Genomic DNA, 17,427 nt, shown 5'->3' with positions numbered 1-17,427 from the left:
TGAGGGATGCTCAACAGGGGAAGATCAAGTTCAACAGAGAGAACGACGCGCTGACAAAAGCCCTCGGGAATCCTGAACACGGAGGACGTGTACGAGGCATGGGGCACATTCCGTGGAAAATAGGGTTCCCCCAGAACGATGACCCGTACGGTTACAGAAGCCGTAAGAGAAAGATGGATCGGGAAGCAGATGTTGTGGCGCGGTTGGCATCGGAAATGGATGTGATGAAGAAAACCATGAGTGTACTAGTAGCCGAAAGAGATGCAGCTCGGGTGCAGCATGAAGATCATCCAGCGGATCTCGGAAGCCAGCAGCGGAGAAGCAGCGTGGCTTCCACGGAGGCCCCACCGGCTGGTGCAGATGCACCGACGATCGAAATTACTGCACCGGAGCCTCTGGTGGTCCAAATTACTGCACCGGAGCCTCTGGTGGTCCAAATTACTTCACCGGAGCATCCTCGCTACCCCGTGGACGATATAAAGGAGATGAAAGAATGTCATCTGTATTATCCTATGGGGAACATGTCCATGAAGGTAGCCATCGGCAGTGCTTTACCATGTTTACCTGGAGCACTCCACCACAACAACCCCATTCAAGATGGCTATGCTCGTGTCACGGTGGAGGACATAGTCCAAGGGTTTGAGGACCTGGAGATTGACATTGCTACACCTGAAGGGGAGAAAAGACTTGGAGATGTCAAGCGCCATTTCATTCTATGGCAAAAGAAGTTTATCAAGTTTCCAGGCGAGGCGCCAAGGACAACAAGTCCACCCCCCTACGGTGGTGGTGGTGGCGGTGGCGGCAGTGGTGGTGGTGGTGGTGGTGGTGGTGGTGGTGGTGGCGGTTCACCTACACCTCCGTCACGTCAGCCGACGCCGCCCCCCAGTCCACAACGTCCGGCGGGTGATCAGCCGCCGCCCCCCAGTCCTCGTCCGGCGGGTGATCAGACGCCGCCCCCCAATCCACCTCCGGCAAAGAAGCAGAAGCAGTCCTGGATTATTAACCCGGACCCTTATGTACCTAAGACCACAAAGGTACCGGAGCCATCACTGAAGCCTCTCCCCACAAGGCCTTGGGAACGTAGTGCCGAGGAAGTCGACGCGGCCGCGGCTGCTGATTTGGAGAAATGGAAGGCGGACTGCAAGAAGAAAAGAGAGCCCGAGCCCAAGCCAGTATTTTCTGATGAGCAAAAGAAGTGGGCTAAGTCATTTTTAAGCACACCGTCCCAAGCCGCGAAGAATCTGCCTAACGACTATGCACGTGAACTTCGCAGGCAGGCACTCATGTTCAAGGAGAACAAAGAGCGGGAGAAGGCCGAAAGTAAAAAAAGCGGGAAACAAGTTGCCCAGCTCGGGGAACAAAGTAAACAATCGATTGCCCCTCTTATAGTGGAAGCCTTCTGTCCGGATGACCCCGAGATCATACAAGCTGCGGCAGCACAGGGATTGACTGTAACGAGTGCCAGAGAACAAGCAGCCAACTTAGGTATTACTCTTCGTGAACTGTTAGGCCTTGATGAGGCGCCAGTGAAGGAGGTAGTAATTACATATGTCAAGAATGGGCCTCTCGTCGAGCCTGCGCAGGAAAAGGATCTACCTCCACAAATGAAAGGTCTGCTGAAATGGTACAAGGGTTACATAAAAAATAAAAACGCCAAAGAATATATTTATGCGGAAGTTAGACATGAGCATCACTTCAAACATTACTATGTACAAATTGAACTGAGTGAATTGTTCCAGCTTTTCAATCTGCGCGAGCTCGATAAATCTATCATCAGTTGCTACGTTCTGTAAGTGATTTATTAATTTCTACCCCATCTCGTTCATATTGCCTGCACTATATATATGTCCTAACTATATTGTTGTGTCCGCTATTATACATGCAGAATGAAGATTAAGGAATGCAGAGTAAGGAACATCCATGATGTTGGGTTCATTGACCCACACATCGTTAATGGACATGTGTTGGAGCGTTACCCCGCCGACGTGGAGGCAGACCTATGGCAGTTTCTTACAAAGCAGGAACTCAAAAGTGATATTCTATTTCTTTACCATTTTGAGTGAGTGTTTCTGTCTTGAGCACATTCTCTTTTGTTTACTCCATGCATGGTATGTGGCCGGCTAATCGATGAGTTATGCATGACGTACTGTGCATGTATCGTGTCCGCAGGTTCCACTGGATTCTGCTAGTAATTAAAGTTAACACCTCAGAATGTCTCGTCCACGACTCTGTGAATATGGATCCAAAGCTTTGGGGCGGCATGAGAAGAATGCTGCAGAAGTAATTATTTTCATTCATTTGCGCTCTATATCGATCGGCCTATTTCGTTCATTTCCTAATATCAAGTAACTAATTAATAACTCTCTTGTTCATTTAATTTTCTTTGCCTCGTAGGGTTTGGAGACGGTTCGTAGATACAAAGGTCGGTGAATTCAAAAAAGAGCTGGAATTCAAAATGTTAAAGGCTAAGAATGCTGGGGATATTCAGCCACCGGAGACCAATCTATGTGGATACTATGTCTGTGAGATGATCCGGAGATACACCTCTGAGCGGGTTCCGAGTGATACCAATGCTCAGAGGAATAACCTCCGGTGGATGCTTAGTCCAGAAGCTCGCTTCCGACCACTTCAAGAGGAACTAGCTGGATGGTTCAGCAGGGAAGTCCTTCATCCTAAAGGAGAACACTATTACGAGGACGTAGAACTTTATATGCATTAAATCATGTATGGAAACTTGTTCAAAATTGTATATGGTCATCCGATGATATTGAATATATATTGTATATTCCTCTTGAATTCTTTTTGGTTCTAATTTCAAATTTATTTGAAATTGTACATTCATATGCATGTATGTAGTACCGTAGAATATATGAAACTTCTTCAAAATTAAAATAAAGCACAAAAGAAATAAAACAATACAAATTAAACAGAAAACAGGTTTAGGGGGGGGGGGCTAAAACCCTAAACCTGCGGCGGCCTTTAGTCGCGGTTGGCCAGAAGAACCGCGACTAAAGGTCCTCCGCCCCGACGGCCACCTGGCGCCCACGTGGACGGGCCTTTAGTCGTGGTTCTTAAGCAACCGCGACTAAAGGGGGGGGGGGCCTTTAGTCGCGCACGGTCTGTCGCGGTTGCGCAACCGCGACTAATGGCAGTTGCGAACCGCGACCAAAGGCCCTTTTTCCACCAGTGAAACACACCGACAAAGAGTAAAGTCATACAAGATCAAAGCTATGCCTAAGCAAGAAAAAAGAAAAAGAAAAACCCAAAATGATATGAACAACGAACGACAAACTATGTCAATCACCATATCCCCACCAACCACATTTCGACTCCACAAGGACCCCGAGGTACTTCAAAAGCAACGCCTTCAGGAAGGGAACAACGCTCAAATGCCATCGTCACCGGATCCAACAAGTGACAGATTCTAGGTTTTCACCCTGAAGAACAAGTCCGAACATATCCGAGCAATGTCTTCAACAAGGTAACGACGTAAAAATATCACCATTGATAGGCATAACCAACTCAGGTCAAACCTAGATTTTTCCACGATTTGTCGTATATAGATCAATTCATTGCTTTATCTATCAAGCGGGAGAAAGTATTTTTCAGTAATTTTTTGATTGAAAAAGTAATAGGAAAATATTATTTACACTTCCTGTTCGGTACAACCCCCTAAACACATCGAGAGGGCTCAGATAGTCAGATAACTCTTCATAAAAAAGGGCAATATGGTCATACCCATTACCCCCATCCAAAAAAATCCCACTCCCCCGACGTACCCGCGGCGTACGCGTTCGCACTGGGTACGGCGTACACGTATGGCAGTACGGCCACGCGACGTACACGTACGGACACACCCACGGGGGTGACATGAGAGCGTCAACGCGCGTCACGTGATCAGCCGGGGCGATGGCTCCCAATGCCGCCGCCCGCCAGGCAACTATTCCCGATGACGCCGCCCGCCATGAATGCCGGTGCCCGGTCGCATCACCTGCCTGTCGTACCGTTAGTACGCGTCGTGCCCGCATGCCGTCAAAAAGTATAACATGTATACAAAAGTAGACATCAAAATATGGGTTTAATGTGAATCATGTATTTGGAAAATGTTAAACATGTATAAAAAATATTCCTTATGTATACAAGAAAGCCAACCGGAATGTTCTGAAACCAAACAAGACCGTATAGAAAGATACAGAAAAATGAAGAAATGGAAAACCGGAATAAAATGGATAAGAACCAAAAGTAAAAACTAAATTATTCAAAACCAACACAGAAAACCCAAAAAAATGGTTCAGTTGCGAGTCGAGGTTAGACTTGTAACCGAGGAAGAAAAAAGGTATCAGGATTGGGAGCGAGTCAATGGTGGACTTGCATCAGAGGCATAAAAAGAGTCAGGCCCAGATCCGGACCAGTTGTGAGTCATTGGACAACACAATTGGGATAAAAAAACTCCGGGCATAGTTGCATGTCGAGGGTGGACATGCAACTGAGGCGAAATAAAAAAGTCGAGTCCAATTGTAAGTCGAGGATCAGCTGCATATTGATGGTCGATTTGCAAGTGAGACAAGAGAAAAGGTTTGCCGCCCAATTATAAGGGGTGGACTTGCAACTATGAATGAAAGAGTTGGGTGCCCTAATTACGTGTCCAGGGTGCACTTGCAACTGGGACAAAAAAATTGAATCCAACCTAGTTGCGTATCAATGGTGGACTTGCAACTAGGATAAAAAAGAGGTGGGTCCTATTGCATGTCACTCGTGAACTTGCAACTAGGACAAAAGCCCCTTCCCTAGTTGTGTGTCGAGGATGGACTTGCAACTGGGGCAAAAAAGAGGTCACCACCATATTGTGTGTCGAGGATGGACTTACGTCTGGGACAAAAATAGGTCGGGGCCCCAATTGCGAATTGGTGTTGGACATGCAACTGGGATAAAAAGGCATGCCCTCAATTTTCATGTTAGGTATCTAGTTCGGGCTAGCAACTATGAAAAAATGGGTTGGACCCCAGTTGCGGTCAAGGATGGACTTTCAACAAGGACAAGAAAAACAATTCTACAATTACATATCAGGGGTGGAGTTGCAACGTAAACTCAGAACATTGGACGCCAGTCCCTACTTGCATGTCGAGGGTGCTCTTGCAACTATGTTAAAGAAAGGAGGGCACCCCAATTGCATGTCGGGGGTGGAGTTGCAACCGGGGACAAAAGTGGTTTATAAACATTGTGTGACATGGTGGGCATGCACTTTACCGGGCTAGGTTCGGGCGATTTGCATGTCAATGGTGGACATGCAACTAGGTTAGGTTCATGATAGTTGCATATCAATGATAGACCATGCAACTGGTTTAGGGCACGAGCGAGTTACATGTCGATGGCAAACTTGCGACTGGGATAAAAAGGGGTGACCCTAATCCAGTTGTGTGTCAGGGGTTGGCTTGCAACTGGGACAAAAATGGCAGGCCAGGTTGCGTATCAAGGGTGTACTTGCAACTAGGATAAAAATGAGGCAGGCCCATTTGCATGTTGGGGATGGACTTGCAACAATATAAGTGGACGCCCTAGTCGCGTGTTAAGGCCGGACATGTAACTGGGACAAAAAATATGTCGGGCTCAGTTGCATTTCGGGAGTGGACAGGCAACTGGGACAAAAAAGGATCACCCCCAAATATGCGTGTCGAGGGTGGACTTGCAACTAAGATGAAGGTCAGGTCTAGATGCATGCCGGTGGTGAACTTGCAACTCAGGAAAAAAGGGCAAACCCGAGCCCCGTCCCTAGTTTCATATCGATGGTGGACATGCAACTTGGAAAAAAGCAGGCACCGTTGCATGTTGAGGGTGGTGTCACTACTGGAAAAAATGGTTGGTCCCGGAAAATATTGTGTGTCGAGGGTGCATTTGCAACTTGGATAACAACAAAAATGACGGGCCCACAGTTGCCTGTCAGGGATGGAGTTGTAACTGGGACAGAAAATGGTCAATCCGCCAGTTACATGTCGAGAAGGTGCAATTGCATCTGGGACAAAAGAAATTAGTCGGACTCAGTTGCATATTTAGGAATCTAGTTGCAATTGGGACAAAAGTACAGTCGAATTGCAAGTGGGGGCGGTATTGCAACTAGGACAAACAGTTCACTAGAGAAAAACCCCAAAAGTCATAAATCAAAAAATCGCTATACGAAAATAGGGTGAATGGGACAAAGATGGATGTGAGATCACTCATCGCATCAGCATTGTCGACCATGTTCATTGCAAGGACAAAGATGTCGCCCCCAGTCGACTGCCTCTTTCCTGCTCGTGTCGGCTATGCTCTAGAGAAAGTGGAATGGACGAGAGACAGTGACGATTGGAACTGACGAGGCAGGGACGAACTCAATTCTTCAACTTATACAACACATGATAAAGTAAGGATAAACAAAACAAAATATGACACCGTACCGTGCCGTGAAAACGGCCCAACATGCGTGAATGGGCCGACAAGTGGCCACAGGACGCATGGCGGGACACCGGACGCGTGCGAGAAAACAACCCACGATCACAATTTTTACAACATTTAAAGCGAACTGATCAAACGGTCATGAACATAGGTAAGACATTGCTAAATATCATTTATATGAGAATGAGCAAACCTGTTTAAAAAGATCATGAATTTAAAACAAATAAATAAGCAAGGAAAAGGAAAAAAATGGAAAAGAGACATTAACAAATAGATAGATAAAAATATGAATCTAAAAAAGTTTATGGATTTAAACAAAAAAAGCAAAAAAATCATTTGCTGCGTGAGAGAAAACACATACACGGATGAATTGGTGACTATAAAAACTAGGTCGTGCTTTTCACCTATCAAAAACGTTTGGTCTCAACTCCTCTAGAACGCTAAAACCTCTCAAAATTACATACAAATATATACTGACAAACTAAAGCTACACTGTTGTATATGGAAAATGAAGCTATACTGCCGCTCGTGGTATTTACGAACAAAAAAGGGTAAATCTAGTTGATCCCTTCACATGCGCCGCAAACAAAGTACGGGAAAAGTAAACAAGCAGTGCAGCGCGTCTCTCCGACACTATTTCGTGGCCCACGCCTTCAAAACGATGGGCCGCAGTTGCATGTAACACAACGCCTAGAACACACAACGGACCGCAAACTATAAAAGGTCTGACACGTATGACAACGCCAAATCATCCGCGCATGAAAATTAAAGACAACACAAATCGAACGGTGAAAGAGTTAGATGTGAGGTAACTAATTTTCATCTAGATGTGAATTAGCAAAACCATTATTTATTATTGGTAATGATCGGTTAACTAGCAAGCTAGTAGTACTAGTACATAACACTACAAGATTACTCGTGAGGCAGGCCCTTAGGAGGAAAGCACGGCTTAGGACATTTTTCGAACACAACCACCAGGGGCAGCCCCTGCCACCCTTTTTCCTTAACTACCAGCCACCACTTTCTGTTATATTTGTACAACACCAGATCACGGCAACCGCACGGCTCATGTTTGCACCCCGGGGCGTAGCACGATGTCAGCTTGTATGCGCCGTGATACCTCTCGACGCGAAAAATGAACTTTTGGTCTCTGCCATCTGTCAGCACGTCGCTCCCCTCCGTATTTATGAAGTGGCCGACGGTCACATGCAAATTATGCGTGATACCTGCGCCGACGTACCATTGGAGACGCTGCTTGCACTTGTTGACGGTGTCGCCGAATTCGATCACGACGTCAGTCGAGAGGCGGGGTGATGCCTCCTTGTCGGAGCCGTTGGTCGCCGCCGCCAGCTTGATCGACACAGCCACGCTTCTACTGCTGGTGGAGTCGTCGCATAGTGCCAGATTCACGTTCCTAGGGCACCCGGACTTCCATATAGAGCTATGGTTAACACATTGACCATTCAGTAAGAGGTCCACCGGCATGAGATTGTAGAAGTTGTCACCTGTTAGCGCATGATCTTCTGTGTCATAGATCGGTTGTGGCTGAGGTTGCGTAGCTTGACATGGGGCGGTCAACTGCAAGGCCATGGCCAAGCCAAGGAGTGGGAGGATGACCAGGAAACAGAAGTGTTCCATGGCAATGAATGTATTAACTCGCGGTGTCCTTGCTTTGTTGCTTGGGGCATCCAGATAGTACGATTATATAGATGGTGTGGTGAGCAACATTAATTTACTAGCATTGACATAGGATATATATGCATAGTATAGTTTGAGAATGTAGGTGGATCTCATTCGATGTCCTAGTTTCAGTTCTTTCTGCCACAATATTTTTCGTAGATAAGTCTCATTAGTGTCATATATTTTTTATTTGATCAATTTATTCTATGTGCATAGGCAGGCAGATATACAATGCTGCATATATTAATGAAATCTTTTATATTTGTTCTGTAGATAGATAGTTGGACATACAATCCTCCATTTATTAGTGATAAGTTTTATCAAGAGAGAATTATGTATATCGAAAATCTAAAGTATTCTGAGATTATAGGTGGCTTAATTTAATGTTATAGCTTTGGTTCTTTCTTCCACACTATTTTCTTTAGATCGGCTTCATTAGTGTCACAGATTTTTCTGGATTCGGTATGTAAATATACTCCATTTATTCATGATTTTTTGTCTTTATTTTATAGATAGATAGGAGGGTCTACAATTATCCATTCACTAATGATAACTTTTATCGAGAAATAATTATGTATATGAAAAATCTAAAGAGAAGAACTCACCGGCTAGCCTTACTCCCATGACCCATATGATGAGTGTGTGTATGGACGAGATGGAAGCAACATAGGTAGATCGTGAAAGGAAAGAAGCAATAGGTTGAGTTACTGCAAAAGTCATCTTCTGCTTGCAAAGCTCATTTGAGCTCGCGATGAACAATAAAATCCCAAAAAGAAGAAGAAAGAAAAGCAAAAAAGTTCTGATTTTTTGGGTGCAAATATTGAAAAATGTTTTACGTGATCACAAAATGTCCTCTTAAAATGACATTCATGGAAGTTGTTGTAAAAAAAACAAAATCAGCACTCTAAAATGCTTTCAAAAATAACAGTTTTGGAGCATAATTACTGTGTTTTCCGCCACAAATCCCAAGGATGTCATTTCTCAATGAATTTTTTGATCTCATAAAACTTTTGTCAATGTTTGCACCAAATAAAATTCAGAATATTATGATTTTTTTTGAAGAAAACAGATTTTACTGTTCATTTGAGCTCGAGCTCAGAAACTCCACGTCCTACTTGCTGCCACTACCATGTGATAAAGGTGCTAAATGAGTTTTTTTTTCCTACAGTTTAGAGGAGTGATTCTGTAGCCGGAGGATATCGGTGGCAAACCGGGGACGAGTACAAAGTGGAGATGGCCATGGGAAATAATAGACGATCGATGGGTGGTGTTGGTGAGGTACGTCCCTGGTGACAGTTTGGGGTGGTGGAGCAAGAGGAGGGGGTGTCTAGTATCCTGATCTGGCCGCGGGAGGAGAAAGACGGATATACTTCCTCCATTTGGGCTTCTAGCTTGATTTCAAAATTAAGTTGTTTTAAGCTGCAAAAAGATTAGGGCCTACCGGTCGGATTAAAAAATAGGGCAACCCACCGTGCATGCCTCTTGGTGAATCATTTTTTTTTTGCGGGGAGGTGAATCATTGTTACACGTGAACACACACCACATGCACAACCGCCGGTTTTTTTTTTTTTTTTGGCTTTCACGTGTCATTGGATGGTCCACCTAAACCAGGTCCACCCTCCTTCTACAGTCAAATGCACAAAATCTAGTAGTCCAGGGGTTGCACCTATTTTTTTCGGGCCTACCTGGAAAATGAGTTTCAAGTTGATGTTTGAGTTCTATGAGAAACAGAGGATAGGAAACCTTTGCTGATGAATTGACGTGGTTGTTCCCTTGTACCAAACACGAAACACCCACAAAGGAAAGAGATTCATAGGAAAGGGAACCTCCACAATACCAGTAAAGTTCCTTCATTCCGAATGCAACCTTACTGGGATGGGTTCATGGGTTTCAAAAAGAAAAAGAAAAAGATACGGATGCCATAAAGTTGAAAAACAAATACATTTTCTAGGGAACTTGGTGGTCTATTACAAGAAATCTATTTCGTTTTCCCAATGAAATATGAAATTGGATAACATTTCACATTGCAGTAGTAAGATGAATACAACACATATGTTAATTTACAATTCTGCGTGTCATGGAAAGTTTGATAAAACACAATCCTCCACTCGTCCTCTTTATCACATTCTTTTGGTCCCTTTATATTATCAACCCCTTCATTCTATAATTCTATATGTACGTCCTAACATCTCTTTTATGTTGCCCACATCTTTGATTCGCCGCACATTAATCATGTGCAGAATTGCACACATTACTCACGAGGGAATCGTGTGTGCGTATGGATTCATCGCACATATTCTGAGATGAGAAACATGTCTGCTGTAGAGTTTGACCGGAGATTTTCATTTTCTCAAACCATGTCCACCGTAATGACATGCAGAGCAGATTTTTCATCATAATTCAATCCCTGCAATTTATAAGTACCCAATGTTTGAACTAAAAAAATGCATTCACTTATTTCATATCCATCATATATACATACCCAGTTTACAATGGCTCGATGACCAATGGATAATTCTATTCAGAGGTAGCTTATGTTCACCAATCACAGAACTTCAAAAAATAAACAATGAAAAATTACAAGTGGCAGACGCACAACCGCGCATGCCACTACTATTTTACTGTCAGTGTGGGCACCAGTTTGCGCATGCCATTGGTAACAGTTGTTCGGATTAGCCGTGGGACAAAAGTTACCAGTGGAAGGCACAAAACCTCCACCGCCGTTGGTACTTGAGTTACAGTGGCGGGCGATACGTCTTAAAAGTACCAATAATTTTTAATTGTTTCATGCTATTATGTGATCACTTTTATATACTTTTCATAGCAATTTATATTATTTTTCTGGTTTAATTTATTAATTTAGTGCCTAGTGCCTAGTGGTTTCACAGGAGATCTGTATCTACAGAGCTAAAAATCACTTGCCGATTTCATACGATTTTTTGGGGGAAAAGAAACACATAAAGCTTCAAGAGACCTCGAGAGGAGCTGCTAGGGGGTCACATGACCAACCTGTGGGGCCAGGGGGTGCGTCACCTGCCCGTGTGGGGCCCTCCTGCATAGTCTTAGTCCAATTCTGCCGCCATAATTCCCTATAAATAAGGAAACCATCTGACGTATTTTCAAAAAAAATATCACCGCATTGGCTAGGTTTGAGATGTATTGCTCTCCACATGGCCGTGCCTACATATGGGAGGCGCCGGCCAAACCTATGTGCCACAAAGAGCAGATCACACCTGCTCTGCCCACCATCGTTCCAATCTCTGCTGCTGCTACCGGCTATTTCATCCGTTCCACTGCGTGCATGGTTTTATGGGAGACTTGGCCTCCAAAACCACAATATTTGAGATCATGTATAGGAGAGGGGTGGTTGGTTCTTGGGGACCTTCTCCTACGCGACTGCTTGCCGCCGTTTGTCTATGTCCGTGTCGATTTTGTCATCACCATCTCCACCACCACCGAAGCCGACTGACTTGCTGCCGAGAAGGCCACTTCTAGCAAGAATACCGTCAAGGACACTGCTGCCGCAGCCGCCGAGGCGGTTTCATCCTGGCCTACCGGAGGGTATACCACATTTATCACGCTCGTGTTTGTTTTGATTTCAGCAGTACTATCTAGGGTAACGTGCTACGCAACAAAAAATTATGCTACACGATCACACCCAAGAACACTATGAAGATGGTAGTCACGGCCAAAGTCACCAATGGTGCAGACTAGCGTGAGCAGTGACGAGTTGGTCCAGCGCAACAATCCCAACGATTCCTGTAGCTAGGTTATGTCTGCCAGCCGCGAGAATTATTCTCTGAGATGACAGTCGAAGTAGATGACCCATCCGAGGTATCCAGATGTTCTGAATTAATAGTCTGGTAGAGCTTCGACGTCCAGGAAAAAGAACTGCGAGAAAACTACAGGACATGACTGCATGCATCCGAGTCATGGTGCTTCTGTTTTTCTTTTTCGTATTTTCTAAATTTTTCTTTTCTCCCTTTTCTATTTCTTTTTTAAAGAAGTATAAACTTTTTTTTTAACAAATACATGAATATTTTTTGATGATACATGAATCATTTTAAAAATTACATGCACATCTATGTAAACGATAAAGGCATGCACACTTTTTAAATTCTCATCAATATATTTTAAAAACTCACAGCTCCCCTTAATCTACACTCTTTTTTGTTTGTGAATCTCTTAATCTACACTTAATGGAGTAATGACGGTGGCAGATAGCTGCCTTCGACAAAGCTAATAACTAAGTACATAAAGTGGGCCGATGCTGTCAGGTTACTGATACATCTTGTTTAATCTGTCTAGCCATTGGTTTAAATTTCCATCCACATTGCTAATTGATCCATCCACGTGTCCATCACATGCAGTTGCAATAAAAGGAGAGCTGGCACGATGGACCATGGAATACCCTATGGCTTATATAACTATACAAAGCAAACTGAAATGAAACTTCGAGCACAAACTTTATCTAAACTGATGTAGTATAAACATAACACAACTCATGTTTTGTAGAGTCATCCATGAAAACCAAAATTCAAATAAACAATAATTCAAAATCAACAACTTACATTAGACATTCATGAGGCATCAAATGCATGAGCATTCTACACACACGAAGTACGACATAAAAAAAATATTGAACCATGGAAGGTTTCCACAAAATATTCCTTGTGGATTCTTGGCCGCATCCTGAAGAAGGAAAATTAACATTTGCTGATCTCAAACTTAGTCTAGAAGAGAAAAACACATAGGAGAACTTCCTCCTCTAACCTTGCAAGATGTCTACATGATAAATTACACATATAGGTATGTAGCATGTAAAAAAACAGAACAAAGATTTTCAAGCCGGATCAAATTTAAGGAGAGCCTGGCCTTTCTTTATTCCTTTCATAGAGAGAAAAAAACCCACAGATATGGAAGCTGAGTAATAAACGAAAAAATACTTAAAAATGCAGTTTGCGGTTCTTCACTGGCATGCAATCTCCCCATAATAATTTCTCTTCAGTTAAGGGTCAAAGCAAGCAATAGGACACGTTCAAGGAAAAAACATGTACAAGTAGTTCAGGGCAACCTTGGTAGACATTTTTTTTCCTTTTTGGTTGCTTAGTATGCGGGTTATCCATTCGACAGTTTTATGGGCGCATTTATATAAACAAATTTATCCGTCTACCCTATGGTCATGGTACAAACATATTATGGCACTTCATAAAACCTTGCTCGTGTTTCCATTGCACATAACCTATGGTGTTTTGTGAATCTTGACAATTGATTACTCCCTCTATCCGTATATATAGGGCCTAATGTGTTTTTCGACGCAAACTTTGAACACATGTTAGAGTAATAATATATGACATGCAACTTACATAAAGCATACCGTCAAATTCGTACAAGAAAAGAGCTTCCAATGATATAATTTTCACATTATAAATCTCATATGTTATTAATCTTATGAATAGTCGAAGGCAATCTCGAAAAATACATTAGACCCCATATATATGGATGCGCGTTTCAAATTCTTAAGCTCACATGTAGGCATTGAAAGTACCAGTAATGTTTTTACAAATGACATGACAGATATCCAGTTTCCAACGAGAACTAAGATAATCATTCAAGTAAAACAAAATCAAATTAGGCTTCAACTCCCACTCATCGAAACCAAAAATTAAGCTAGTTGGTGACAGATGCAGCGTGTTGTCCTTGAGATCTGCCATCTAGATCTAGTTTATTAATTTACCTTGGGCAGACAAGGATTAAGAATAGATTTGTCCAGAACCCAATGAAGCTGGTCAGTTGTACAGAGCTATGGATGGTGGGTGCAGGAAGGCAATTTTAGATACCTGGCCTGCTCTGCGCGTTTGTCATCATCAAAATTAGGACAAAATAATTCCAGACCCTCTCTAACGACCGTATACCATCAAAATTAACAAGAAACTAGAATGGTTGGGCGCGCTTTGCTGCGCAGTTGGTTTTGTTAGCTTTTCATAATTATGTTACTCACTATATTTCAAAATACAGAGTTTATTAGGTTTTGAAAAGTCAAACCTATCAAAATCCATAATATCAAATCGGCATCCTCGGATTCACCATGAAATGAATTTTTATATTTTGTTTATTTAGTATTCTGGATGGCAGTACATTCGGCTTTGAATTTGGTCAAAGTTAAAGTTTGACTTTCAAAAAACTAATACACCATATATCTTGAAATTGAGGGAATATCTATAATTTGGCGAGTGAGGGAGATGATGGAGTGTGTTTTATTTCTATTTATATAATGTGATGTTTTCATGGGCCTTTTGCGGTATGATTCTATGTTATATGCTAATCAACCCATATTTATGTGGAAAATTTCGGCATCGGTGGTTGCATGAAATATGTTGGTGCTATACATGTGGCGCTTATTTTTCAAGGTGATGACAGAGTGCCTATGATTGATATGTTTTTATAGGCCAGTTGGTCCTAATTGATTGGAAAAACCATTGGCCCAATCAAAATCATGAAGCAAATCAAAAATTGAATACCTCAATGGAAGAGCTTCAAAATTAGGGGGCAAAGTGAGTTAAAAGAATTTAATTGGAGAGCTCCTCGAGAAATTGTTGACCCAGTGAAATGTGATGACCCAATTTCAAATTGGAGACCTGAGTTGATTGTGGGGCATTAAAATTTAGGGAGCATTGTGTATAAAAATAATTTAAAAGCGAGAGCTCCATGAGAAATTGCTGGCCCTGTCAAAACCAGATGACCCAATTGCAAATTGAATGCCTCAATTAATTGTGATGTCTAAAAAATGAGGGAGCATGGTGTATAGTTGATGATGAGACCTTAAAAATTAAGGAGCATAGTGTACTAAAATAATTGAATGGGAGAACACCTTGAGCAATTGGTGACCCGGTCAAAACCAGTGATCCAATTTCAAATTGAAGACCTCAATATATTGTGAGGCCTTAAAATTGGGGGAGCATAATGCATAGTTCATTGTGAGGTATTAAAAATTAAGGAGCATAGGGAATTAAAATAATTGAAAGAGATAGCTCCTTGAGCATATGACAATAATTACAAACACATGAACATGATAAATTGTAGCATCGTACCATGCAGATTTTACTCCATCAGTGATATAAACAGATGAACATCTACTGGACTATCAAGAAATGCATCCTTCTAAGATATGAATAAATGAACTAATCAACTCTGTTCTAAGATATGAAGAAATGAACTAAACAACACTGCTACCCGCAAAAATATAACACTGCTGCTAAAAACTTATTTCCCATAAACTATGTGTTTATTCTTACAAACTGAACATCTAGGTTCATGAAGCCAGGTTCATGTCTTCATCACAGGCTGGGTTCAAAGGGCTAGTACACTTGTTTAGTTACGAACAAATAATGATGGAATCACATATTACACGCTGACTAATCACAGAGTGCTCGTGTATTTAACTCTGCTATTCTCTATATAGGCATCTAATGAGGCTGCTAACCAAAACAGAACTATGTATGTTGTGTGGCTGTTCATACGGACACTCAACAATGAAATATAATCCAGTAAATCTAGAGGAATGGCTGCAAAAAGAAATTGACGGACGCTGGTGGACAACAGGACAGCGGCTTTGCTTGGACGGCGGCCTCTGGAGGTGCGGGTGGAGAATGGGGCGGCGGCTCGAGTTGCACGGCTTCCAGCGGGGATGGTCAAGAAGGTGGAGGACGACTGGAGCGGTGAGTGCTGGAAGTGGAGAAGACAGGGATGAGGAGGACGAGGCTGCGATCAGGGAGGGATGGACATGGGGAGGTAGCAGCGAATTCGGTCGGGGGCGAGCAGGGGCTGCACTAAGGCCGGCCAGGGACGAGCAGGGCGATGACGAGGTCGACCGACAAGGACCTGTGACGGCGACCAACGGCTGGAAGGAAGCGACGGGAGGAAGCGAAGGTGGTCCGGCGGTGGTTGTCGCCATGTTCGCGTGAGAGGGAGAGGGATTCGGTCGTGGCGGCCCGCATGAGAGCTACACGCGGCCCGTGGCCTGACTCAAATCGAACCGACGTAGCCCTCGGGCTGACCAGCGGGGTCCACAATCGTTTCCTCGTTACTCCACGTGCTCCAGCTCACGATCAGGGTCAAAATTGGACCAACCACGCAATCGATAGGCTTAATTGAACGAGAGCGTTTTTACCCCTAGGGAGCTTAGTGACATAGTAGATGTTCCTTTACCTCCATCCAACCTGCACCATCAAAAATACAAAGAAGGGAATGGTCCATTTGCAGCATTACTACACAGTGCAACACGCATGCCACTTATCGGTTACTTTCAGTGCTTCGTGTCAAGTGATCAAATGCCCAATCCAATTCTTACGTCTACATATGCAATGCCTGAATATCAGGATGTCAAACATTTTCTATACCAATTAGTTCATCATTCAAAAGTATATGAATCACCTGAGCATGTGAGTTGCTCATGCTTGTGCGGCGATCCCTCTTCCAGCGCACAATTTCCCGCACCGGGAAGCATCCATCCGCCAGACTGGTGGCGGCGGTGTCCTCCTTCGAGACACTCTCTGTGACACCCCTCACCAAATCCATCACCCCAGCCATGTCCTCCCTCTTCCTCTTGATCTGGTCTTTGTTACTCATTTGATTTGATATCCTATTATTCACTTTGATTACTTAGAAACAATAAGTGCTAGCCCAACTTCTTGATTCAAATTTTGGGTCTCTTACTATAGTTACAGTTCTGCATACTTCTCTTAATAAGCTCACAAGTAATGATTGATTCACTAACTCTATGCTTGCCTTGTCATATTTGTTGCCAATAATTTTTTAAGGTGGACCACCCTGTTTCAAAATCCTGGAACCATAGATATGAGTGAATACTATTTCTCGGTGTGATCTCTTCCACCATGTGTGGGAAACAAACATTTAATTGTATAGAAAGAAAAGTGTTATATCCAGCTTTTACATAGACTACGGTATTTTACAAGAAATACAGTCTGCCTGTGTGCTTTGAGTCGCACTACCAACACTTCACCCCTGAAGCTAAACATTATGCCACTCATAATTCTAAAGTTTATTTATTCAAATACGAATTGGATATGATACTAATGTTTCTACTTCAGCTTCAAAAGGTGTGCCCGCCCATTATAGAGACATAAGAGATTTGTATTTCTGTATGTGGTCTAGTCATCACTGTTGGGGGATGAACTTTGTGTATGCAGGGTTTTATAGGAAGACACTATTGTAGTAGAATCTGTAATGCATTCCAAAGGTAATACGATCACCTTTTATGTTTTCGTGAATCTCAGATACTAAATGTCATCATAATGA

At 42.9% G+C, this 17,427-nt stretch overlaps 1 protein-coding gene and 1 pseudogene across 1 annotated transcript; one reads left to right on the top strand and one right to left on the bottom strand.

Moving 5' to 3' along the window:
- The window catches only part of LOC119280226, a 136,755-nt pseudogene that overhangs the window by 78,819 nt on the left and 40,509 nt on the right, over positions 1-17,427 (top strand).
- On the bottom strand, positions 7,299-8,085 carry LOC119278791 (alpha-amylase/subtilisin inhibitor-like). The gene has a single exon (XM_037560137.1). The coding sequence runs from the start codon at positions 8,065-8,067 to the stop codon at positions 7,342-7,344; it is 726 nt and encodes a 241-aa protein (XP_037416034.1). The 5' UTR covers positions 8,068-8,085; the 3' UTR covers positions 7,299-7,341.

This window comes from Triticum dicoccoides, chromosome 3B, assembly GCF_002162155.2.
Source record: "Triticum dicoccoides isolate Atlit2015 ecotype Zavitan chromosome 3B, WEW_v2.0, whole genome shotgun sequence".
NCBI classification, from domain to species: Eukaryota; Viridiplantae; Streptophyta; class Magnoliopsida; order Poales; family Poaceae; genus Triticum; species Triticum dicoccoides.
This window is presented reverse-complemented; position numbering and strand designations above follow the sequence as displayed.